This window comes from Syngnathus typhle, linkage group LG5 (genome assembly GCF_033458585.1).
Source record: "Syngnathus typhle isolate RoL2023-S1 ecotype Sweden linkage group LG5, RoL_Styp_1.0, whole genome shotgun sequence".
Lineage (NCBI taxonomy): Eukaryota > Metazoa > Chordata > Actinopteri > Syngnathiformes > Syngnathidae > Syngnathus > Syngnathus typhle.
The window spans coordinates 19,627,613-19,647,949 of NC_083742.1; the positions used below are offsets into that span (position 1 = coordinate 19,627,613).

General features: G+C 41.5%; 1 protein-coding gene across 1 annotated transcript in view; it reads right to left on the reverse strand.

Annotated features, from left to right (window-relative positions):
- Window positions 1-293: 293 nt before the first annotated feature.
- Window positions 294-20,337, reverse strand: part of LOC133154615 (transient receptor potential cation channel subfamily M member 3-like) — a 31,843-nt gene continuing 11,799 nt past the window's right edge. Inside the window, exons 2-7 of the mRNA XM_061279454.1 lie at window positions 8,443-8,522; window positions 6,292-6,478; window positions 5,070-5,283; window positions 4,871-4,995; window positions 4,286-4,457; window positions 294-472 (exon numbers count right to left, since the gene is read on the reverse strand). Coding sequence (XP_061135438.1) covers window positions 294-472; window positions 4,286-4,457; window positions 4,871-4,995; window positions 5,070-5,283; window positions 6,292-6,478; window positions 8,443-8,522 — 957 coding nt within the window. The remainder of the gene's footprint in view (window positions 473-4,285; window positions 4,458-4,870; window positions 4,996-5,069; window positions 5,284-6,291; window positions 6,479-8,442; window positions 8,523-20,337) is intronic.

The following is a 20,337-nucleotide window of genomic DNA, read 5'->3' on the forward strand; positions in this document are numbered from 1 at the left end:
CTGGACACAGTGAGAAACACTAAAAACAATTACCCCAAGCGCGTCTCGCGAGAAACCCGTTGCATTATTAAAGTGATGCATCAGCATATTTTCCAGTAACAACTTTAATTTGCTGCAATTGTTTTGATCCCAATAAGCCGTTTTCCTTAAATGTATTCATCATTACACATACTCGGAGGAACGCGTCTGCAGTATGCACGGTATAATGAGATTCATTTAGCATCGGGGCATGTCTATTGGCCAAAGGCATAAAAACGTGCATCTGTACGATGGTCCTCTCCATCCAAATCTGCCTACCCTCCCTCCTCGGAGTATTTGTGACCAAATGCCAAGATGTCGGAGGCTCTTCCGCTGCCGTCACACACGACTACAGGGACCGGCGGGGTGTCCCTGAGGTACTCCAACACGATGGAGATCACGTTAGGGCCTCCTTCCACAATGAGAGCCACCACTGGTACGCCCTGGCCAATACCTGGATACAAATAAAACAGAAAGCACGATTTGGAATTCTCGGTCAAATCCGAAAACCATTACAAATTGAACAGTGGCAAGATATTCGATTTTTCTCCTCAATTCAGTCCATGTTTTTTGTTGTAAGAGAATATCCATTGAGGCATGACGGCTCAGTATCCGCCCCCGCCTATTTAACGCTTTGGGTCCAATCCATTCCCTAAACCCGCCACCCCTCTTGTCTTGTTTGACATGCTATTTCTTCTTGCCGTTTTGACTCTTGTAATTCAAAAAGCTACGCCTTGCTGGATCGTCCCTGCGCCGCACTCTCGGGTCTGCATAATTCACACGGCCTCTTGCGGGCGTTTGGCGTCATAGACTCCACCGCAAGGGGGACAGTTACATAAGGAGAATATTTTCGGGACTTCATCTGCTTCAAAGAGTCACTGCGCCGTGACACGTCACAAGATTAGACGAGGGCGGGACACCGAAATGGACGCAGGCGTAAGGAAGCTGATCTCTTCCGTCTTGCTCTTTGCACGTTTGGGGTTGTTTTGATGGCTGCGGAGGCAAAGTATCATTCAAGTCAAAGCCAATGAGGAGGGGGAAGCACAGCTACAACAACATTTACATTGGAACAACTTTAGAATAAAAAAATATCAACTTTTTTTACAACTTGTTCGCTCACCTTCCATCCAGTCATTTATTTATCTATCTATTTATTTATTTATTTATTTATTTATTTATTTATTTATTTATTTATTTATTTATTTATTTATTTATTTATTTATTTATTTATTTATTTATTTATTTATTTATTTATTTATTTATTTATTTATCTATTTATGTGTGCGTTTATTTAGTTAATTATGTATTTATTTATTTGTTTATTTATTTATGTGTTTATTTATTTATTGGACAAAGTTTTTTTTTATGACAGACAAGTTTGGTTAGCGTTTACTGGCTTGGTTTGTTTAGCATCTGAGCGTGTCTTACTTCTTGCTTGAGGTTATTCCAGATATTGGATATTCAACACAATACTTGCTACTAAGTAAATGATTGATGACAATAACAAACACGTCCTGGATAGGGAATGTTTTGTAGAAATCCTAAAAAAAACATTGCCTTAGGTTAATTTACTTAATAATTGTATATAATAGAAATATCAATGTTTGGGAATAACTTCTCTCCATCAGTGTTTGCTTTGATTGATTGGCTTCGACTTCTTTCCGCCGGCGTGCCACGAAATAATCTTTAATGGCAACTGAAAAAGTACATGACGGAAAATCATACCCTCATATTGCTTTGATTCACATCAGCCAGCCACCCTAGCACTGCTAACGTGATCTTCTCTGTGTTTAATTAAATCAGCTCCTGAAGGCTTGAGAAAGATCCAAAAAGATCAGAACTCGGTAAAAGGTGCGTTATTCAAAAAAAGAACATATTATGTTCGTGCTAACCTTTTATCACTGCGGCATATGGCGAGCGAGTAATAAATGAAGACTCCCGTGACCTTTTCCCTTCTGGTGGAAAAGATTTGGTATTCCGCAGTCCGCGCTGCTGACCACGCACTCGCATTCTTTCCACATCATGTCGCATTTCGCCATCCACTCACGTAGCAAAAAGTGAGGCTCGGACGACAACGGAGTACTTCAAAAAGTTTGCCTCGGTTTTGTTCCACGAGGCTCTTGACTTTCCCGGTGCCGTCGCTTCATTTTAATCTTCCATCTATGGGCCGGTCCACGAACGAGGTCACCGTGTCACGGCTAATCTGCAACGCAAGGCCTGATGCCTTTCGAGATTCAATTACCTGGCCTACTTCATCTTTATTTATTTACTTTCATCATGTGCTGCGATTAATGAAACTGCCCGTGGAGAAAGGTCAGCGAAGGTTACCTGGAGTGAAAACACCCTCATATATTACATTATATTACATTACATTACATTACATTACATTACATTACATTACATTATATTATATTATATTATATTATATTATATTATATTATATTATATTATTATTAATATATATATATATAATATATATATATTAATATATATATATATATATATATAATATTATATACATTCCCAATAATTGAAGTGCAATCGGAAGGTGCCTTCATCGTACTGGTAGACTTTATTTGAACTATTTTATTTAGTATTATTTATTTATCTATCTTGCTTTTTATTTATTTATTTAATTTCATCCTGTAGTTGTCTTTCATCTATAAGAAGATCCAAGCCATGTCACGAATGGACAATTTGCAACTTATTACTGCACAGAGTAAAGGTAATTGATTTAAAAATAATTGATTTCTGCTTATAATGTCATTTTTCCAGTGTGACATAATAAAAGCCAGCGCAGGCAGGACATCTTTCACCTAGCAGCCTCTCTTTCACCGCACGTGATTATACGTGCAGTCCAACCTTTCACTCTGTAATTTCTTCAGTCCTTTAATTGTCTGGCAGGCTACAGCGGGATGCAGCGGTGTGCCGTGCTGTGAGGAAAATTGATACCGCCAATACTTGATTTTGTGGGCAGGTAATCAAATTAATAACTGTCGACTAACCCTAGAGTGAAGGCCAAAGAAGTAAAAATATACTCCAGCAGTACTTCTCCATTTCGCTCACCACGAGTCATTTGTGATACAGCTCACTTGTATTTGAAGGTATACCAATGAAATCCAACAATCTAAAAAGTATTAATAGTGTGAGACTGGACCACATACTTCAAAACAGCCTCACATGGAGTAGAATTTCCAATCCTGGCTATTTTGGCTAAAATGCACAACACGCCTCCTTAAAAGGTTTCAACGGGGACATCAGATAAAGATGAACAGTGCCGAATGTCAGACGAGCTGGTTTTAAACTTTTGTAGCAGTACTGCTTATCTCGTCGGGCAGATCCCGAAATGCTCCTCCTCGGATCCGATAAAAGAAACAAAGTTTAAACGGGGGGAAATTGGGAATCCCATCAGGCACTTTACATTGCTCGGATGATGAATGTGTGACGACTGGGCGTCCCTTTGCCTTCCCAGCCCCTTTTGTATGATTCCAGGCATAGGATGACAAAGGGAAGTCCATGAGTCACATGACTGGAGGGTGAGCAGAGAGAACTTTTTTTTTGGGGTGATATTAAAGCAAAGGTCCGCCTCATGTTATTATTTTTAAAAATGCATTGGTGTCCTTGTCTTGGAAATAAATGGAGTCGTATTGGCAAAAGCCTTTTTGGCCTTTCTAAAAGGTGTTTGCGTGCATGTTGACAACAAAAGGAGGGAGCAGAAAATAAATCGTGCCTTCCCCAATCCAGGTCTGTGTCCCTGACACATTTGAAACAATATGGCTGTTGAAAAATGCGGCGGCGGGCTCCAGCTTTGTGTCTGACTGTGAGAGAGCAAGAGCGAAAATGAGAGAAATGCATTTTGTGTTGGTGACAATCCATTTGGGTTCCCGCCAAGGTCTTAAATGAACATTGAAAATTGATAAATGCAATGTGACAGGGGCTCAATAGCAAATGAAGAGCGTGCACATGAGCAAATACACATTAATCGAGTGTAAACACACAGTACACGCTCCAAAAATACAAATGAGCTATTGCTGCCGTCTTCTCGACATGCTGTAAGCTCGCTCAATTCAAACTGGATACGTGGAAAATACTGATATTAACTATGCCTCTCAAAATGCATTCAATGTCTGTCAACTGCCTCACTAAAAAGATCTAAAAAAATAGATCAATAAATAAGTAAATTAAAATAATTAAAATAAAAAATAAAAAACACACCACCTTTTAGCATTCACAGTGTCAATCATACACACGTATGAGTGTGACTCACGCGTGTTGATCTTCTGCAAGGAGATGTGTTTCTCCAACTGTCGCCGCAGCCTGACCTCGGCGCTGTACTTCCCCGTGGTGCCGTTGTCGGCCAGGATGAAGTGCGAGTGGAGGCTGTTGAGAACCGTCAGCTTGCTCATTGGGTTGGACATGGTCTGATACGGACGCACCACCTGCAGAAAACATCAAAAAAGGATTGTTCTCACTGTCTTAGCATAAAAAAAAGTTACACTCCGCCGTGACTACTACCGTAATTCTCGGACTATAAGTCGCGTTTTTTTTCATAGTTTGGGTGGGGGGGCGACTTATACTCAGGAGCGACTTATATACATATATATGTTTTTTTTTTTCACTTTTTGGGGCATTTTATGGCTGGTGCGACTTATACTCCGGTGCGACTTATAGTCCGAAAATTACGGTGCTATGAATAGTATCAATGGTCTATAAGATTGTCTACTTAACATTGTATCCTAATTAACATGACCAAATAAATGCAGAGTAATCATTCTCATTGTTTTACCTTTGCAAACGTTTTCACTCTTTGGAAAACTTCAACCACAGTGTCGCTTCTCGCTTTCTCACTTACGTCTTTACCAACGAGATCCTCCTGATTTTCCACGATCCCCCAGGGAGCAATACCGATGGTGCAGATTTTTCCCCTGGACTTGGAGGCGTGGTCTTTTAGCGCATCACCCACATGGCGAATGACCCCTAACAGAACGCACTGGTGATGAAACTCACATTTCTCGAATTCACATTACATTTGGTGGGGTGTGGTATTTCACCTGTATTGACCCCTCCGGTGAAGATCCAGGCTCCGGTGGTCATGGCAGCCTTGATGAGCCCTTTGCCAAAAACCTGCTTGAGTTTAGGCTGCAGTTCAAAGTTCTGCAGCCCCCCGTGGACTGAGATGAGAAGCTTGGGCAGCTCCAGTTGCCACTCCTTGGTCATCAGATGCAGCAGCAGGTCCGGCTTGGTGTCGTAAGACACTCGCACGTACTGCAGACGGTTGGAAACGTGATCAGTGATTGTGCTGATGCGGGAAAACCTTGCTTGTGGGTTTTTTGCAAGTCGCAAACATGGCAGACAGATGTTTGCTATAATTGGAGGCCGTGTGTATTATCCAAACATCTGTTGATTTGATCGAATTCATCTACAGATACCCAAACTAACATATGCATGGCATGAATAATTCAATCGTGAAAATAAATGAGCTCCGATTCACCTGTTATCATCTACACGGAACGCATGGAGGCTACGGCGACCGCTGACAGTCAATCAAATGTCATTTGAAAAAATTCATTTTCACTTTTTATCTTCAAAGTACAGAGACTTAATTGATTATTCTCTCTTGAATTATTCCGATGACGAATGGGGAGCCAACATGTTTTGTTTTTTTCATGGCGAGCTTCTCCTACAGTTGGCAAGATATTGAGTTCTGTGACAATATACATAGCAAAGACTCAACTGAAAAAAAGTTTCTAGGTTTGTCTGCTCGTTGTTATTCAGCGAGAGAACGTGGATTGGTTTCAGAACAGTGACTTGGATGTGCATCGGTGTCCAACTCAAGGCCTGGGGGCCAGATACGGCCCGCCACATCATTTTATGTGGCCCGCCAAGACAAATTTGTGTCATTACTAAAATTACTAATTGTCTTCACTTTTTAAAAGTAGATTCTGCTCGCAGTTTGTATTACCATTCATCTTTTTAAACTACCGTAATTTTCGGACTATAAGTCGCACCGGAGTATAAGTCGCACCAGCCATGAAATGCCCAAAAAAAGTGAAAAAAAACATATATATGTATGTAAGTCGCTCCTGAGTATAACTCGCCCCCCCCCACCCAAACTATGAAAAAAAACGCGACTTATAGTCCGAAAATTACGGTATTTGAATAGTTTTTACTCGTCTCTGAAGATGTTGACAGTCATAATGGCCCTCGGAGGGACCCAAACGACAAAAATGACTTTGACACTCCTGATCTAGCGTATGTGCAGCAGGTGTTCACCATGGCTTTGTTGGAATGTCCTCCTCCCTGGAACTCAATGGTGCCGAACGCATCCGTCGGGCTGAGCTGAGTGTGTTTGCTGATGGACCACTTCTCAGACAGAGCGTCATTCTTGGTATCATTGTGACTGGATGAGATGCCGGGGGGAAGGCCCACATGCTGTCCTATCAGGCGACCGCAGCAGCACCTGTGTGAGATCACAACCCGACTTGATACATTTCTTTAAGGTCAAAAGGTTGTCATGCGCTTGTGCGTCTGTCAAGGGCAAAGTGTGTAAAAATGAAGGGACAGCCCGTCAAGAGATTGATGTCCGTCGGCGAGGTGTTTGAAGGTTCCGATGGACCCTTGCCCTCTGTTATCAGCCCGATCTCTTTTGATTTGCTGCTCTCAACACTCCTTGTCCCTCTACACAAGCTATTAAAGTTACATGGAAGCGGCTATTGCATTACAAGTTTGGTTTTTATTTGGATCCTATTTGTTTTTCAATCCCACGGGATGAAGTAAGAGAAAGCAGCTTGGACCGGGATTCTGTCGACACTTGATATTTCCGTCTCGGTTGCTTCTCCTTTACCTCCCGCAAAGCGAGTGTTTGTTTTCTCACTTGAAAGAAAAGATGCGGTCTCGAGGGAAATTGCTTCGACATCATTGTATGATAATCCCTTACCCAAGCAAAGTGTAGCGTACTGAAGCTTGCCTGGTTGCTGGTAGGAAAGGAATTAAAATCTCGTCTTTTTAAATTTCATATCGGAGCGGCGACAGCTCTTGCGCATCGCATTTCAGAAATCGGTTCAAAGGTTTGGGGTCACAAAATTGTTTGGGTGACCCCAAACTTTTGAACGGTAGTGTAAATATTATTAGAATAAAATATTATGAATTAAATATTATAAATTATATCTTATATTTGTATAAGATTATATATAATCGATGAATATTAGTAGACATATATATTATAAGATAAAATATTATGAATTAAATATTATAAATTATATCTTATATTTGTATAAGATTATATATAATCTATGAATATAAGAATACATATATATTATAAGATTTTTTACACAGAAGATTATATATATAATCTATAAATAATTATCTAAATAAATATATACACTACCGTTCAAAAGTTTGGGGTCACCCCAAACAATTTTGTGACCCCAAACTTTTCAACGGTAGTGTATGTCCGTAAGTCTATGTACGCTCCAAAGCGAGCTTAGTCGCTCCTATCACAGAAGGCCAAACTCTCTCCAATCACAATCTAGGAGATCACCGCTGGGTCGGGAAATTGAGGGGGCGCGACTGAGTTCACCCCTTGGTCCAGAATCCGTGCTGGTGAGAGCCAAGAGAGATGTGTCCGCCTTATCAGTCAACCCCTCCTGCTTGTTGGTGGATGATGATAACGAGGGGGGGGGGGCAAATTGAGCTCGCCATCTCTTCTTCCGGTCCGAGTGATAGCCTCTCTTGACACTGGGGGGGAGGGGGGGGGGTCATTCATCTGACAACTCCTCTTGTACAGATAACAGTGTTCGCACACGTGGATGCCTTCAGGAGCCGCTTCTTCACCCGTGGCTCTGACATTTGATCCAGGCATATCTTTGGTGTGCTTCATTGGCGAGGCCTTGGAAAGGAGCCCGGACGTTCATGTTGCTGTTTTTCTTTTTCATGAAGTCTGTGCTTACAGGGCTGCCACTTTTCAGTCGTACGCTGACGCAAGAAGACGTGTCTGCCAGTCATAGAGGTTTTGCATGAACTCATAAATACAGGCTAGCTCACAGGTGACGCTTATGTTTATTCGGTTTGGGACAATTTGCTTTCAGCAAACTGCGCTTGTGTAAAATAACAACTCTGGGCAACATGACAAGAGGAGAAAAAAAAGGCTTTTCCCTACTTCAGTTTTCATCATCATTATTGTTTCAAACTGCCTGCACTGCCGAGAGGAGGAGAAAATGACGCTCGGACAGCCATCGATGAAATCATCCTGTCGCGGACGGAGGCCTCTTAAATCATATTAACCTCGGAGTTTAGACAAATAATAATTTGTAAAATGTCACGCACGAAAAATATGGCGCCGATAATCCCAGCAAGTACTTGAAGCGCTTATAGCAAGCAGTCTATACTTGTTTTGTTGTGAAAAAAATTTGCAATTGTGCGTACCTATGGGGGTCTTTGGCGCTCACAATGATATGAACGCATTCTCTCTTGCTGAACGCTCTCTCTATCCATGATTTCTGCGCCTGTGGACACAAAAAAAAAAAATAGAACATTAAGGTTAATGGCACAGTGGGTGTCAATAGGACAAAAAGAAAAGAAAATTGACTTCACCTGAAAATGCTTTTTTGGAAATGCTTGCACAATGGTAAATGGGACTTTGTGAGGAGTAATTACCCATGATGCAGCAGGACCTCACACTGAGAGCATACTGTACATAAAAATTCATGTTGTCTTCTTAGACAAGCAATTTGGTGACACACACCTCCACCTCCAAACATTTTAGAAACTGGAAAAAAGCCCACATCGCTGTAAAAGTCCCTCACGCATCATTTAAATCCTCGGAGAAAAAAAAAAAAAATGCTTCATGTTGGGAGTCGAGCCCAAACCGGCTGAGCAAAGTTGCTGCGACAGAGAGCGAGAGCAAGAAAGACAGAAAGCGGATGTTTAAAAGCACTGAGGCGGTAAATGATGTCAGTCTATGTTGCATTGGAGCCAGCAACGTCTGTGTGTGTGTGTGTCTGTTTGTGTGTGCGCGCTTACTGATATTTTATGCATGCAAGGAAGCCATCATACAACTAGGAAAGAAATTTGAATAAGTGCATTGCAAGCATGATGAGAGCAGTGTGCAATAGTTTGGTTGCCTCATTTTGTTTCATTAGAGAGTTAACAAATTGGGAAAGGAAATTCCAAAGTGTCAACGTAAACCCTAAAAGAAGAACTCTTCAATATGTAAATAGACCTTGTGCGTGTGCCGACAACATACAAATAAGCGGGCTGCTGCATTATGCAGTCCCGATGGAATTGCACATGTGGTCGTCGTGTTTGTCGGTTGCAGGTCTGAGTGACGGAAACGCACACGGGCCAATTATCCTGCTGCACACGTGCACGGCGGCTCGACATAAAAACCCCGCGGCGCGGGATTACGGTTGCTATACAACTGTTTAGATAATCCCAAAATGCATGTGCAAATCCGAGATAAATAAAGAATCCATATCACATGAAAGAAAAGACTGTGCTGATCTTTTTAGTTGATTTGGCTAATTTTACACAGCGTTAGAAATTTACCAAATAATTATATTTTCATACTTTTACTTGCATTAGAAGTTGATCAACATTATTATATTAATTAATATTGATTAAAATATGTATAAATATTTTCAATTAGATATTATACAATTTAATTAATATTGATTTTATATATATATTATATTGTTACCGCTCAAGACTTCTATTATATAATATATATATATATATATATAATATTATATTAATTAATATTGATTAAAATATATATAAATATTTTCAATTAAATATTATACGATTTAATTAATATTGATTTTATAGATATTATATTGTTACCGCTCAAGACTTCTATGATTGACAAAATCTGCAACAAAAGTGAACGATATTGTGATAATTGCGTTAATATTAAGAATTACATATCCAAAGGGAGATCTGGAGCAACAAAACGGTCCTGCCCGCTGTTCATTCTGGAACAACAAGGCTGGTTCATCTCCCAGCCAGCAGTGCGGACGGAGACTTGCTTGTACAAGCCTTTGACTGCTGCCGCCTCTACAACAACACCAGCCACATCCGCTTGACTGACCCTGTCACACCACGGCACCACTAAACCCACCGCAAACCCGCCACAAACCGGACTGGACCAATGTTGGCACATTTACCCTAACACCGTACTCAGACCGTAACGCTTTAAGGGCCGCTGAGAGGGACTGACCATCATCCTGTGACCAACACTCGACTTAGTGGGCCACCAAAACAAATAACCCGATTGTTTCTACAACTTGACTTTTGTGAGCAACTGAGCATGTATTTTCCACCTCAACAACTGCTTCCTCTGCCTCTACTTTCTTATTAGCAGTGGTGGGAAGCTGAATAAAGAAACAACATCCTAATCTCAACAATTTAAGAAAACTCACCTCCTACTTGATATGTAGCCATCGACTGACATCGGCCATTTCTCACAATAAAGAACAGAGAACTGTCTTGTGAACACGCCGAGAACAGTCTTCCAAAAAAACGTACGTGAGAATGAGTCTCTTTGTAAACTGGAACGGCTTGTTCACTTTTCCCCTGACTCTGATGTGTTTCCGTGATAGGAGCACAAAAAGCACCTTGGGACATTTTCCGAGCCAAGCCTTCACAAGTGACCAAGCGATGCGGACTTTGTTTCAGCTAGCTGCATACAGAAAAATTCCCTTGAAGATGAATAAATGACATTTTGATGCTTCCGTCAATCTAGCCTATCAAAAAGGGAGAGCAAACACATAAATATAGAGTTAGAAAATGAAATGACGGTAACGTAAAAGAAGCTTTAGAGATTATCTGTCATTGGTTGAATAACAGGCCGCTAAATAAAACATTTGGACAAAAGACAAGTCAAACTTTATTCTGGTAATTTTGGGTATCAACTTACCTGAGTTTTGATGCGGGTTGCATTCTTGTGGGCTTTCCTTTATAAAGCAAACTCCAGGGAGCATTTTGACACATGATTCTTGCCGGAAGCTATAATGAGCGTATTAGTGTGCGTGTTCACGGTGCTAAGGGCGCACACTGAGCCAGCCCTGACGCCAAACTGATCAGTCTCCTCCCCATGCAGAGTACCAAACAGCCCAGATATCTGCTTTTACAAAGAAGTTATGCTCAACTTGGATATTATGAATAGAAGTTGAAGCAAACGGCATTCTTGGACAAGCAGCGCTAGAAATATGTTACAGTTGTTTTTCGCTAGCTTGACTGAATTCTTGTAAATTGGCAGATTAATTCTGTTTATGTTTGAGAAGAATTTAATATTGTTTCCTCACAAAAATTCAAATCAACGACATCGTTGGGTGTGATGGCTTTGTTCTGCTGTGGCGCAACCGTCATTAACTTCCTGGAAACTTGTTTTATGAATTGTTGTTTTCTTCACATATTAGACAATGGTGATGTTTCAGAAAAAGCCTTTCAGCTTTTTTTTTTTCGTGTCTTCACCGGTGGCCTCATTCCTCATCTGGACATTGTTTTTTTTTTCCGAGGTGACTTTCTTCAAGCCTCTTGGTTAAAATAGCCTTGTGGTTTGGGGTTATTGTATTAACAAGTGACCCAGTTTCAGCTCTCGCAGTGTAAATCCAGACCTTAAATAAGAAAAATGCGAAAAAGTCAATCTTGCTTGAAGGAGAACAAACATACATACGGTGTGTTTTTTTCTTACGCTCTCAAACGTTCTGCCCTTACAGAACGGAACCTTTCACAAGCTTGTAATTTGTTTTAAGTGACGACATTCCACCCGCCAAATCCATTGCACTCAGCTTCTTCTCTTCATCCTTGTCCCCACAGATGATACTTGTGTGAAGCTTGCGGTTTGTTCCGAAGAATTGCGTGCTTGAAACAAAAACAACAAACGAATGAAACACAAACCCCCCAAGCGTAGCTTTCATTTCCATACGTGCACATTTATCTGGGAACACTGCGCATTCTCGTCACCACTTGGAAAAGTGTGCGCAAAATGCATTTGCTGACAATAAAAGCTATTTTGGACTTTAGCCCTTTTTGCCTCATGCAACCGTATTAGCTGGCGTTAGGCAGTGACCTTCAAGAGATCTCAATCTGGGCATGCCGGTGTATAGGGTAAACAACGTTTACAATGACTCATATTCAGATCCTGACCCGTAATGAATTTCGGGCTGACATTAAGGATGTCATTGCACACAGTCCAAAGCTAATGTCACCGTCAATGTGGTTAGGACCAGAGGAAGCTAGCCTTAATGCTATCATTACAAACAAGCTAACTTTGAAGCAAGTGTACCTAATGTTTCTTTTATTAATGCAAGGTAAGCCACTTGAATCCGACTTTGCCATCCGTACGACATCTCTTTTGAGGTTCATTCATTTGCTAGCCAATTTGGCGGAGAGGTGGAATTAACGTAATCAGTATCTCAACAGTGACGAGCTGTTGAATGAGGCACACTGATTCAGTCACGGAGATCTCAAACTTCACTTGTGGGTTATCAGTGAACCCTCCACTGACCATGAGAGAACCTTCAAATTGAGATTTTGACTATTAAAAGGTCATACCTTGGAGAGTGTGTCCTTGGGATGATTGTAAATCAAAGCACAGTGCAGAGAAGATAAGAGAGCGTAAGCCACAGAAGAATTGCCCACAGAGTTTCAAGGAAAACACTTGTTGGAAGTAGAAGGACGTATTCTACGAAAACTAAAAAAAAAAATTGTGTGCGCCATGAGTTGATGCTAGCTTTTTCTTTTTTTACTTATTGCCTCAAAAAGTGTACTAACAGATGCCGTGTGTCAACTAATTGACGTCTGTCTTCCACATAAATAACCAGTGCACCTTAACAGGCCCTCCTTCGGGGAAATTTGTTCCAGAAGATGGCAATAATTACTGTCGTTTCATTATTCTTACTTTGACCACCAGTTGTGCCGGAAGACATGGCTACCACAATGGAAAATGAAATCGATGATGGGAAAAGAGAAAGTAAACAGAACAACAATTTCATGCCTAAAAAAATCATTGATACAATCAAAGAATTATTCATTTAAAATATTTTGGTGACACAGCAGTTCCCTCCCCCTACATCTGAAAATCCTGTACAGCGATCTTGGCAGAAACGATTTCTCAAATGAGCACGCTTGCTTATTTTAGCTGCCGTTGTGGCGGACACATCTCCCAGGGATAGAATAAGCAGCTCCCTTTCCCACAGGCTTCGGTTAATCCGAGCTGAGCATCTGGCCGAACAGAGGCTAATCGACACTGGCGTGGCCATTCTGCCTGTGGTGGGAGGCGATGGAAGGGGGGGGGGGGCACTTGGGATTTAGAGGGGTGGGGCCGGTGCACTTAAGGTGCAAGGACGGAAGAAAAGGTCGTAAGTAGAGACGGGAGGATGGAGAGACGGGAGCTTGATCATCACCTGTTTGACAAAGCAAATGTGTGTGTGCGAGGTGGTTCAGGCCAAGTGCTGTAAAATTGCCTCTTATGGAGCCTCTGCACTAGAGGGATTTTGGGATGTGCATGTGTGGAATAGAGTTTAAAAAAGGAGCCACGTACAGCAGAGTGTAAAAAAAAAAAAAAAGGCTTCTGTAGCGCAGAGCATAATTACAACCTGACACTGCGTGACATCTCCTCCCTGCCATCTATATTTGGAGGGAGACACTTGGGTCAAGAGTGCATGGTAGCTCTTGACCGTTGTCGGCGTGCAGAATCTGACGCAATGCTTTGTTGCTTTCTTTTGTTCGTTAATGAATGGATAAGAAACAATACAATTTTAAAAAAAAAAAATGTTTTTCCGTACTTGTGAGCCCCAATTGTAAATATTGGCAAAATAATTTGGATGTGAACATAGTAAATAGCGAGATTGATCGGTGTGACTTTTTATCCATTCCGCTGTCGGTTAAAAAAAAAATGATGGTAAATGTCAGCTCAGCGTCGCCAGCTCTAACGATGTTTCGCATTTGCCTTCGTTAAACGACGGCGATGACGAAAGGTTAAAGCGTTTCATCCGCAGCGATTTGTAGACGTGATTGGTGCTGATGATGGACGGATGGTCTTTGTGTGCTATTCCGTCTCGGACAGCAGGTGTCTTATTCGTTTCATATTCTCTCACTTTGGCTTATTTGTAGAAGTGACTGAGGAAGGAACGAAGACGTTGACTCTTGAACTTCGGTGGCAGTTATTGCCAGGGTTTATGCAACTATTGAGAATACCTGGTTTTAGAGACGGAACAGAAGAACATGTTTGGGGTACGATTAGACTCGTCTATGTTTGTCAAGGCCATGTTTCGCTCGAGAGGATTCAACGTTGAGCAGTTCCTCCCATGTGGGTCAGTCACCAGAGATGAGCATAAAATATTTCCACTTGAGATTTCGACTTGGTTTTTAATCCTCTTTGAAAGGGACACTTTTGCAACCGGTTGCAATGGCAAGATGGGGGGGAAACTGGCCTGCTTTTATTCCGCCCCAATGGTCAGATGGAAAGTATGTCTGACATTTACATTTTTTTTTTTTTTTTATCATTAGGGAAAAGAAGAGGAGAAAAAGATAAAGGTAACATGAATGAAGCATTTAAAGCAACAACATTTTGGAATAAATGAATAAAAATTAAAATCGTTTCCGCTATCATTTGAGATGACGTGGAGCCATTTGTAATTGACAATTTAGGCTTTACAGTTTTTTGTATGAATATCTATCTATAATCTCCACAGTATGTGGGAGTGTTACATCATCAATTTCAAACGAGTACTAATGCTCAAGTTGATTAGCCAGAGTTGCACCGAACGTTATTGAAATGAAGCTGTGAAAGAAATGTACGCATTCCTTGTTTTGCACTATACCAAGCACAATAATGAATAACAAAGATGAGTTTGTGAAAGAATACAAAAGCAAGCTTCAGAAAGAAGTGAAGCGCCATGTTTATTGTCCATGTGCATTTGCTGCGGCGGCGGCGGCTGGAGAATTAAGCCTGGATAATTTATCATGCATAGCCTCTTACACGAGTTACCGAATTGCCGCATAGCATTGCCTCATTTTGCCAGAGCTCCTACGAGTGGGAATGGAAAGCGGTTAGCGCAACACGGTCAATTTTACACCTGAGTCCCCTCTGCCGTCTCTAATGAGGAGGAAGTTAGAGCCGAGACACGCAGCTGAGCTCCAGCTTTGATTGATACTTCTATAACCGAGTTCATCAAAATGCGATCCGAGATAGTTATTAGCAGATGGAGCTAGCGCGTGAGCGCAAGGGAGTGTTACATTTCAATTTAGGACGCAGCCTGTTATCCGTCGACGTGGGATGTTTCAGTCGATGGCTACAGCTGTGCTGTACCCTCACATGGAGGTTTTTGCAGGGTACTCAACTTCACATCCCCAGTAAACATTGTGGTAGCTAACTGACTATAGCCTAGCGCTGCTAGTTAAAATGAGTTGTAATCCATAACAGGCGGTATACAAAAGAGCGGACGGGAAATATCGCTGGTGCGTTTTCATTTACTTGGCCTTAGCTAATTGGTTTTGACATTTGTATGGCAGATGCTGGATAACAATTAAAAAAAAGTTTCACGATAACAGCCGACTAGCCACGCAAAACGGTTTGTGCCTCTCTTTCCAGTTTGGCAGCTCACAATGATTAGCAGGTTTACAAACTCAGTCTAGCGGACTTTGGATGAAGTGCAGACTCATTTCTTTTGTCATACTGTGAAGAAGTGAACCTCTTAATCTGCACTCTGCATTTGTGCGCACTCCTAGCCAAGCCTGTCTTGTAAATCGTAATAAAGCTAAGCCTCCCGGGCAGATGAGGGAATGGTAAGGGGACAACAAGTCTCATTAAAATGATTTGTCGTGTTTTTAGCACAAAGCTGTCGAAGGCTCCCGAGATGGAACACGGTCGGAAAACAACAACGGAGCTAAACAGATTGCGTCGCACCTGTCTTGTCTTTGACATGTCCGTGAAATTAGACCGTAGAGCGCATGTTATCCTTTCACCAGCTTAGGTCAGAGCTCGAGTCTCTCCCAAAAAAAAAAAAAACATCATGAGGCCCTCAGCAATGTCAAGAATAGTTGTGCTGCAGCTAATGTCACATCATGTCAAGAGTTCCACACTCGGTCCTGAAAGCTAAGTATAACCTTCCTATACTCCCAAATTGGCGTTCACTTGTGCTAGTGGCATGAATCTCGCAAGCCCATCCATATTTGACATTGAGCGGATTTCCTTTCTCAGCAAATAAGATTGTGAGAGGATTCGCCAATACTCACGCGGAATACCGTCGAAGCGACAAAGCCTGTTCCACGACAATAGAATTGAATTGTATCCTCTAATTCAACTATCCCTATTCATGACTAATAGGAAATGTGTATTTGATAAACTCACGAATGTCAGCGAGCGAGACAATATGGCATCATGTTAATTAAACTCATAATACAAGAAGGAAAATAAAATGAGGCCCAATTTGACACCGTAATGAGGTGAGCGAAAGACACAGACGCCACGTCGGCTTCACCGTGACTGCCTCGATGCCAAAGATGGAATTCTAATTGCACTGCAAACAGAGTTCATTAATCCTACGATGATTCATTAGACATGTAAGCTGTGTGTTAGTGAGTGAGAGAGAGAGAGAAACGGCGCGTGTGTTAGCATGTTGATATGAAGGCTGTTGGGCTCCTGTGGGCTTCTGATTAAATGCAAACATTAAAAGCGCTCAGGCGAGACCGGAGATATTATGTAAAGTGCTGAGCGTGACACCGGTGATAGCGCTCACGCATTTCCTCTCCAGAAATTCATGACTCCATCCACTTTGTGTCGGGGAATGACGCATTGAACGCAGCTTTCAAAGCGTCCTTCCCTTCCTTTGTGTTGTTTGGGTTCTAGCGGCTGTTGTGTCGGTCAGCACCGCCGTAACAAGGATTAATCATGGAAGCGATGAATGTATTATACATGCAGGCAGTGAGACACACGCATTAGCGACCCAAAAGCTAAATGATACATGCGCTTGTCGGACTACCGTAAATTCCGGACTATAAGCTGCGCCTTTTTTCAAAAATTTTGAACCCTGCGGCTTATAGTCAGGTGCGGCTTATATAAGGATTTCTTTTCGTGATTTTTGTGATGACTTGATCACTTTTATACACTGCGGTATCTTGAAGAAAAAAACAACAACAAAAATACTATTTCGAAACACTACTATGGCTGCTGCTTATTCTGGCTGTGTTGCTTGTGACTATTATGAGCTTTAGTAGGAATGCACGCTAGGTGACCTGCGTCAAAGGGCTCTAAACCCTTCGTCACAGGGAGTGTTTAGAAAGACATGTTAAAGTATGTTATTAAAACTTTAAAAAGGCTTTCTGTGAACGGTCTTTCTTTGTAAAAAAAAACGCGTGTGCACGTGCGTCTCATAGTCCGGTGCGGCTTATATAAAAAAAAAAACTAAAATATCCCCCAATTTTAGCTGGTGCGGCTTATAGTCCGGTGCGGCTTATAGTCCGGAATTTACGGTAAATTGATTTAGGAATTCCACCGTCACAAAGATAACAAATGCTGGCTTTTGATTGACACTGTCTGAAATTGTCACACATCGGTCAGGCATCAAAAAAGTACAATACCGATTCTATTGTCTATGTAAATCACCTATCCATCGTTATATGAACTCGTTCACTGCCATTGACGAGAATAAATTCACTTGACGGTGAAGGAGTTATGAAAATGGCATTCACTGCCATTGACGAGAATAGACGTCAAAATTCACTTGGCAGTGAATGAGTTCAGAAAAGAATATATCATGAAAAATGTATTCTTAAAATCCAAAACTTTATTTGAAATGCCTCTGGTTGGGCTGTGTGAACATTTGCTATTCATAGCAACGAGTGTGTGTGTTCAAAACCAAAATGTGCTGTTGGGTGAGTTGTGTGTGAGTAACCTTGAGGGACCAGGCTTGGTCTTGACACACCTTTCAAACAATCTTCAAAAACGTGACTGGTCTCCAATGGGAAAAAAATATTTCGTAGCCAACAACATCTTTGGTAGGAATGACTATTTTTGCAGCTATGTGTCCATTCTCAGCGGGGCTTTGCGTTTTGCCCTCTAACTAAACAAAGAGGAAGCGTGGATGATGCATTAAATGGTTTATACATATCCATCATTTAGCAAAAAAATGTCCTGCAGTGAAAAAACGCCTGCTAATTAGTTGGCCGACGAGGGAGGCGGGGAGGGGGTGGAAGCAAAGACTGCTTTACAAATTCAGACATTTTGAATTAGCGCTTCAGCTAATGGATGGGTGAATTTGCACTCTAAGAGACGCTATGATGCATTGCTTACTGTCCATTCATATTCAGAATAATAAGAGTGTTTTCCCAACTCCAAGGTTACACTGGATATCAAAATATTCATCAATATGTCGGTTGCCTTTTTACCTCTCGTCACTTTGGGCGACATGACACATTTGTTTCGAGCGACTATTCTCTTTCGACAAGTATTTGCATGAAAGTGGCGGAGAAGATCAATGGTGTCAAGTGAGCACTTTGCCAAAGGAAATGTACTGAGGACAGAACCATTACCTACATAATGAGACCATGAGAATTAGCTCAGCTCCAACTGTGATTGAAAACACACACACGTTTCCATCCGTCATATCTGGACCCAATAGCAAGCTAATTCCACAACTTGATTCCATAATTAATGACTGGAGCTTTATCTTTCAGCTAATAATTTAATTTTCATTCGGTCCATGGCGTAAACTCGTCCGTAAGACGAGCTCCGTTGTTCCATATGACCACTCACCTTAAAAAAGTCACACCGCTCATACAAACACTTAACTTTTTTTTTTTTTCCTGAGCTATAACTTTCCATCTACCGTAATTTTCGGACTATAAGTCGCACCGGAGTATAAGTCGCATCAGCCATAAAATGCCCAAAAAAGTGAAAAAAAAACATATATATGTATATAAGTCGCTCCTGAGTATAAGTCGCCCCCCCCACCCAAACTATGAAAAAGAACGTGACTTATAGTCCGAAAATTACGGTACTGTAATAAATTGTCACCCACTCAATCCTTCCCACATAATTTCTCTCACTTCAGGCTGTATAAAAACATGTGAGGAGAGCAAGAGTCTGGAGAAATCGCACCTTAACCAAGGCACAGAATCCTCCCAATATCCATTTTCTATTCAGGGCTCCAACCAAGGCCGGAGCTTATCCCAGCTGACTTAAGGCAAAAGGAAAACCCCATCCCTCAACTGGTCGATAGTCGATCAGAGGGCAGTTGTGAGCGTCTGGCACACACCGGCAGGATGAAAGGCCGTTGTGTCAGCCACTACGCTAGCAATCATCTGGTATACTTTAATTCAATCAATAAACCAGTCTTGTGCCATTCATAGTTCAATATCACAGGATCGGTGTACAATAATCCTCTAAAATAGATTTTTTTTGTGTGTTACCCGATTTTTGCGGAAGTAGCTACAACCAAGAAGCTGTTTATTAAAAATCACACGAGAAATCTCCAGATATTGTTTTTTTCACGCCAGGTATGACATAAGTATCATTTTTCTTTGCATCGCCAAGGCAACAGTATGCGACGAAATCAAAAGCTTTCAATAACTTTTTAACTTGAGTACCTTTCGATGAAACTCACAAATTCTGAAGACAATTGGAAAAACGATCTCGGAGGAGTTTGTTAAAACGTGACCTCTAGAAAAGCCAAAAGAGATAAGCCTCACAATAAACATTTGTAGGGGGGCGCTACTGAACCATTAATTGACAATCACACAAGAAACGAAAGAACATATATACGTATGTTTTTTTATATATCATTATATATATATATCCATATTTTTTTGCACATTTCAGTTGTGGAGTGACTGGAGTTTATGATTTGCATTCCTACACCAATACCCCTCCCCCCCCCCCTCCCACACATACACCTACTCACTTTCCTGTTCAAATTCCCATACCGTGAATAATATGCAATTTCAAATGAAACGACTGATTTATGGTTAAGGTTCATGCCTGAGGAAAGTGAAAAAAAACAAGTCATCACGCTGTGCCGCTGTCAGCCCTTTGGCTTCGGAAACGTCTCTGCGGATTCATCAAGCACCTCAGCGCTGTTCATCAGCGACAGTCACACCTTAAATGGGAAGCTGATGAACGCGTACAAGCCACAAAGAGGTCTTCACACGTGACCTGCTGGAAAAAAAAACCACACGCCGAGTTTGTGAATGCAAATCAAAATGGTCAAATGGCCGCAAATTACATCGCCGGTGCACGCCTTGTGATGACCTCCGAGCTTCCAGGAACCAGGGGCTGAAGCAGATGGAGGAGAGCTCCAAATGCATTGTGGCTTTCAT